At 42.5% G+C, this 6,220-nt stretch overlaps 1 protein-coding gene across 2 annotated transcripts in view; it reads left to right on the top strand.

The window, feature by feature from the left end:
• Positions 1–6,220, top strand: part of scube1 (signal peptide, CUB domain, EGF-like 1) — a 133,249-nt gene that overhangs the window by 100,105 nt on the left and 26,924 nt on the right. For both annotated transcript variants that reach the window (XM_046071836.1, XM_046071835.1), the window contains one exon: positions 5,774–5,896. In XM_046071836.1, coding sequence (XP_045927792.1) covers positions 5,774–5,896 — 123 coding nt within the window. The remainder of the gene's footprint in view (positions 1–5,773; positions 5,897–6,220) is intronic.

The following is a 6,220-nucleotide window of genomic DNA, read 5'->3' as shown; positions in this document are numbered from 1 at the left end:
TAAAAGGTTTTTCTAGGATAATGACTTGCATTTGGATTCAAGACTGTGATTACATCAGGTTTAAAGCTACTCTACACATAGTAATGGGCCTTTCTGCATGATCCTGCAACTTTAATCCTCACATTATACCTGTGAACAGAAGAAGAGGCGTCACCTGCTGCCCTCCTGTTCCTGCACAACATCTGCTGGTACAGTTATTATTAGTCCTATATCATTAATATTAATATAAGTAGCAGTACCATCATTCATTTACTTTTATTTGGTCTGTGTGGATATTGTGTCCTTACTTGGGAACTGCACATGTGCAACTCCCAACAAAGATTTTGTACAAGTAAAATGCATCACTCTGTAGCTCAAGAGCGGAGCGTCCAACACACAGGGTGAAATTGAAAATTAAACCATGTAAACCTGTTCTGGTACAACCCCTAATTAAGATTTTGAACCTGAAAATGAGCATAATACCACCTCTTTAAATCAGCGTGCTGGTCTGTTATTTCTGTGACACAGTTACAATAATTGTCATCTCTGAGTTGAATATCTTGCTTGTTGCTGTTGTTTTACTGATTACAGAAGAGTCTCCTCCTTCAAACACAGTGGTACTTAACACAGATCATAACCCAAAATTAAACTTGATCCTTACCCTGACTAGAGCCAGGGAAACAATGTACGGATTTAGTCAGTTGTTAGCCCCAAATTGGTCACCCCTGCCTATTTTAGAATCTGGACAAATTTCTGCCAGATCGGTCATGTCATTTGATGTGCAGTTTTAGGTTATAAAGCCGGATTAATTCCTGGAAGGATCAACGATTTGAACCTTGAACGATCTGTTGACAGTGTGACTGTCATGTGACTACTGTCAAAAGATTCATTCTAAACTATAGTGAGCTCATTTTTTTTATATAAATGGAGCAGTACTTTACAAGTTACGGCTAAAACTGTACATCTTATGACTGCTGTGATTTAAAGGTTCAATGTGTAATATTTCTGAGGATCTATTGACAGAAATGCAATATAAGATCCATAACTGTGTTTTCAGTGGTGTATAAAGACCTTACATAATGAACCGTTATGTTTTTATTACCTTAGAATGAGACATTTATATCTACATAACTGCGGGCACCCCCTGCCTGCTGTGGAGGTCGCTGTATTTTGTCATCATGTTTCTACCATAGCCGACAACGAACAAACAGCCCTACAGAGTGCGTTTCGTCATCAAGGCGTTCTTCTTCTGCTTGTGTAATTCCGGTGGTGTAGACGGCCATCACTACATTGAATACGTACAAAGAAGAAGAAGAGGGACTAATAATATTAATACTAATATACAGTCTCCGAGTAGTCTTCTGGACAACGGACAAACGGACAGACAGAGTCGGGACAAACAGCTGACGCCAGAAATCACGGATTTTGTGGATTTTCCTAGATGGAAGGCTATAATGTGGGACAGATGTTTTCAAAGCGGTGCTGAAGTTGTCTGTTTTCTGCTGGACAGATAATTAACTTTGTTTGTCAGACTTTAGCGATGCAAATGAAAACTGTTGGTTGAGAGCTTTAGCTATTAGCTAGCCATAATCACAGAGAGCCATATTCCCCCTGTCAGTGGTGTGAAATTTGGATTCATTTCATGGCGCCTACTTATTCTCCAGCCTGTGGTTTGGCTTTGCCAGTTATGTTAGCGAGACAATCAGCTGATCAGTAACGTTAACTGCCAATAAAACCGTAATGTTAGCTTAGAGCATGGAAGCATCAGCCAGCTCCACATTTACACCAGGATAATATTCCCAGTGTGTATACATTATTGCATATTAAATATGTGTTCTTCTTAATTTTTACCCGAGGAAGATATGTGGTTGAAACATTACATCAGTCACATCCACATGAAATAAAGAGTAGTTTGTATTTTATGCGTGTGCATAATTTTGTCTGTCTTGATCAGGCTACACCAATGAGCATGACTAGTTAAAAGCAGACTGCTCTACACTACGCGCAGAAAGCAGGAGGAGTTTTGAAGCATGATAAACTGTGTGTGCTATTTATTATTAAACATATTATCATTAACCCAACAGACACTGCTCTCTGTCAGCTCAGTGTAGCCTTCTGACTTCACAACCCAAACCCGCTGCACCAACACGGTCTCATCCCAGGGCGTCAGATACCGACGCTTTAAAGAGGTGGTATTATGCTTATTTTCAGGTTCAAAGTCTTAATTAGGGGTTTTACCAGAACAGGTTTACATGGTTTAATTTTCATAAAACACCTTATTTTTCTCATACTGCACATTGCTGCAGCTCCTCTTTTCACCCTGTGTGTTGGACGCTCCAATCTTGAGCTACAGAGTGATGCATCTTACTTGTACAAAATCTTTGTTGGGAGTTGCACATGTGCAGTTCCCAAGTAAGGACTACTAGCCAATCAGAAGCAGAGAAGGGCGGGTCGTAAGAAACAAGGTAGTGTGATCCAAATCAAAGCCGCTTCAGACTGTGAACGTAACCTAGCAGAAGAAGTCCATAACATCATTGTTCCACATCTTACCATCAGGACTGAACGTTGAACTGTTGCCGGTGTTCTGACGATCTCTGCTGCCTTGCTGAAAAATGCTACCATAGGGAAAATCGATAGACTCGACTCTATTCGGCCCTGCTCCGTTTTCCATTGCAGATAGTACCCAGAGATAGTGCGTAGTTTATCGTCATAGCGACGCCACACACAACTGCCGCGACGTAATGTTCAATGCGACACACACACCAGCGATCCACACAGCTTTCTCTTTTTTAAATTAAAATGTTTCTACATTCCTCAGAATGTAAAGACAGATAAGCAGCATGAAAACCTTCCAGCTGTGTTTTCCTCTGCCGTTGTTGCTGCAGCGGTCTGTGTGACGGCGGGAGCAGAGGGCTCTGTGAGCGGGCGGCTGGCCGGCCTCACACGCTGCTCCCGCGGGTCACAGCAGGCTTCCCCCGCAGCCACTCGCGGAGCTCCTCAACTCCAAAAATATTCAAGCACATTTTTGTTCCGCCATCACTTCTCTAAAACTGTCAATATTGGAAATCTACACAGCTGATTTCTCAGCTCAAAACTTCTCAGAAGTGGATTTAGTGATGGAATTCCATATGAAAACTGTAAAATATAAAACTTTCTGTTGCTGGCCTCTGTCTGGTGCAGCTATGATGATGCAGTGAATAGTGAATATTCTCTCTGACCAATCAGCAGTCTGTCGTGTTTTCATATTACATTTTAGTATCCCTCAGCTCGCTTGGAACCTCGATGGAGGTGAGGTGATATGAAAAAGTACCTGGAAGCAGGTACAGGTACAACATTTCTACAATGGAAAACCAAACAAAGGCGAGTCGAGCCAAAGGGCCTCCGCTCAGACTAGCTTGGTTTGAGGGCGTGGCTGACCCCGCTAGCCGCTTGGCAACCTTTATGACACGTTTTCATTGTGACGTCACAAGTAAAGGAAGTGAAGGGCTGGACTACAAACCAGCTGTTTTCAAGCGGTTCAGAGCAGAGTTTTCTGTGGGAGATAGGAACTCCCTTTAGGCGGGACTTTGGGCTTTTTCACTTTGCAAACCTGTTACATGCACAAAAAAGATGTATAGCTCAATAAAGGAGAGGGGAATAGCCAAAAAGCATCATACCACCTCTTTAAAAGATTTTATCATAAGAGTTTTGAATCCACTGTTTGGCATTAAGTGTTTGTTCTGACCATAAAGAAAAGTTCAAACCCACAATGAACCATCTGGTTTCTTCAACTTTCACTCAGTAGCAAAAACCAGCCTTTAAACCTGATAGAAATAATGATTTGACATATATCGTGATAATTATTGATATTGAATGATATGAAATGTTTTTATTGCGATAACATTTTTGGCCATATTGTCCAGCCCTACTTGAAATCCAGTATTGCCATGAAGCAGTCCTGATCACATGGATAGCTAACACAGTATCACAACATCTCTGACAGATGACTAATTTAGGTACTACATTTAGTCCCTAGTATTGGTCAAGCATACAAAATGCTGGATCTTACATTTCCCATAATTCAACCAGTAACAGCTTTTTGTCAGGCCTTTCATGTCTGTCAGACTCTATGGCCCCCGGTCTGTAACACAGGCTTTCTGTTTGACACCTGCAGTCATCATCTGAGTGAGCGTCCCTTAACATTTAAAGTACAGGGTGCAAGAAGGATTGAATTGGATTGTGTTGATGTAAACGGGAAGACCAGTGAGTGAATGAACAAAAACAAGCAAATGTAGCCTAATTTACTCAGTCACTGATGATGATGTATCTCGCAGTCACCTTTGTCTCCATTTCCTGTTTCCAACTCTTTCCCTTGCATAAAGGTAAAGTTTTTCTCACCAGTTATGTATCTCTCATGTGTCTCCCTCAGACATTGATGAGTGCTCCTTTGAGAGAACCTGCGACCACACCTGCATCAACTACCCTGGCAGCTTTGAGTGCTTGTGCAACAATGGATACATCCTGTACGGCCTCACTCACTGTGGAGGTGAGAATCTGCCCCAACCATGGGAGAAATCCAAGAAGCAGTGGCTGTTTGACGTAGCTGAAGTGTGTGTGTAACAGAGATAGATAAATGTGTGTTTGCGTGTGTGCGTCTGAAAAGGTACATGCTTTTCAGAGTGTGAAGGTGCGGGATCACTGAGCGTGTGCAGACGGCTGCTGCTGAAAGCATTCTTACACCTCACTTCCCCAGAATCATTTCTCTGTGTATAATGTGTGTTTGTCTGCCTGCATCATTGTGTGTATGCAATGTGAGTCTGTGTGAGTGTGTGTTCCCAGTGTGTGTCTGCTTGCCTGTGTGTATTATGCGTTTCTCGTTGTTCGACTGACTGACGTCGCTGATGGAAAGTGGAGTTACCATGACCACAGCTGCAGGAGCAGGGTGTATCTGTATCAGCGCACACTGTATATACACTCAGTTGCTAGTTTATTAGGTCCACCTGGCTAAAACTAATGCAGTTCTGCAATAAACCCTATCTTCATCTTTATTAAGGTTCAAATGTTAAGGTTTTATTAAAAAACAGAGAGCTTTCTGTATAAACAAACACACCAAAATCTACACCCTCACATCTCTAAAACAGTCAACAGAAAATGAACAATATCACCTTCATGAAGGGAAACGTATTAGTTTAGCCAGGTGGACCTAATAATCTGGTTAGGAAAAAATTAATTTAATAATGGAAAAACAAAATATATGGGCAGAAAACCCCAGGATCATGTTCCAAAAATATAAACGAAAGAAAACCTTTGCAGCAGACTACATTGAGGACTGAAGGTGAGACTCACAGGTCTGTTAGAAAAAGGCTGGGACACTTCAAACCACCCGATGTTACCTGTGTGAGCAGAAGGTTCACATGAAACCAGAAAGTCCAAACCAACAGAACTTTAACCATTGCATTATTAGACTGGGAAGCCATTTTTATAATGTGCTGATTCAGAAAACCTTTCACTTGTAGCTTTGAGTCCATGCTCCAAACACTAAACAGTTTCAGAAGCTATTTTGTCAATGTACCAATACTGTAAAGGTATGTGGAGACTGCCAAACCCTTTTTGATTGCTCATGTTGTTTGCAATGGTTATGCCTTCACAGTCTGTCATCTGTACAATCACATGTGCCAAATATCCAGATCTCTTGTCTACCCCAATCTGTCTGTCTTTCTGCTTCTCCGTTGTCCGTTTAAAGGTAAAAACTGTTGGAGAAAAAAACTGACATTCACATGCACTGACAGTAACTTTCTCTGTGGTTGTGTTTCAGACATTGATGAGTGCAGCATCAGCAACGGGAGCTGTGAGTATAGCTGCGTGAACACCCAGGGAAGCTACGAGTGTGTGTGTCCAGCTGGACAGAAGCTCCACTGGAACAAGAAAGACTGCATTGGTAAGCACCAACCCTGCGTGTGCTTGTGTGTGTGATTTTGTTTGAATTTCTCCACATGTGGCGTGGTGGATTCCTCACCTGAACGCAGGTGTATGTGTGTGTGTGTGTGTGTCCAGGTGGTTGTCATGGTGATGTGACTCTGTGTGTTCCTCAGAGGCGGTGAAGTGTCTGCCCAATGGGAAGCCAGCACCCAGAGCCCAGCTGACCTGCACCAAGAGCGGAGGGGCAGAGGTCTGCTCGCTGTCCTGCCCCTCCCACGCCCTCTTCCTAGCAGGTACACACACACACACACACACACACACACACACACACACACACACACAC

Source organism: Micropterus dolomieu, linkage group LG16 (assembly GCF_021292245.1).
Source record: "Micropterus dolomieu isolate WLL.071019.BEF.003 ecotype Adirondacks linkage group LG16, ASM2129224v1, whole genome shotgun sequence".
Classification (NCBI taxonomy): Eukaryota; Metazoa; Chordata; class Actinopteri; order Centrarchiformes; family Centrarchidae; genus Micropterus; species Micropterus dolomieu.
This window is presented reverse-complemented; position numbering and strand designations above follow the sequence as displayed.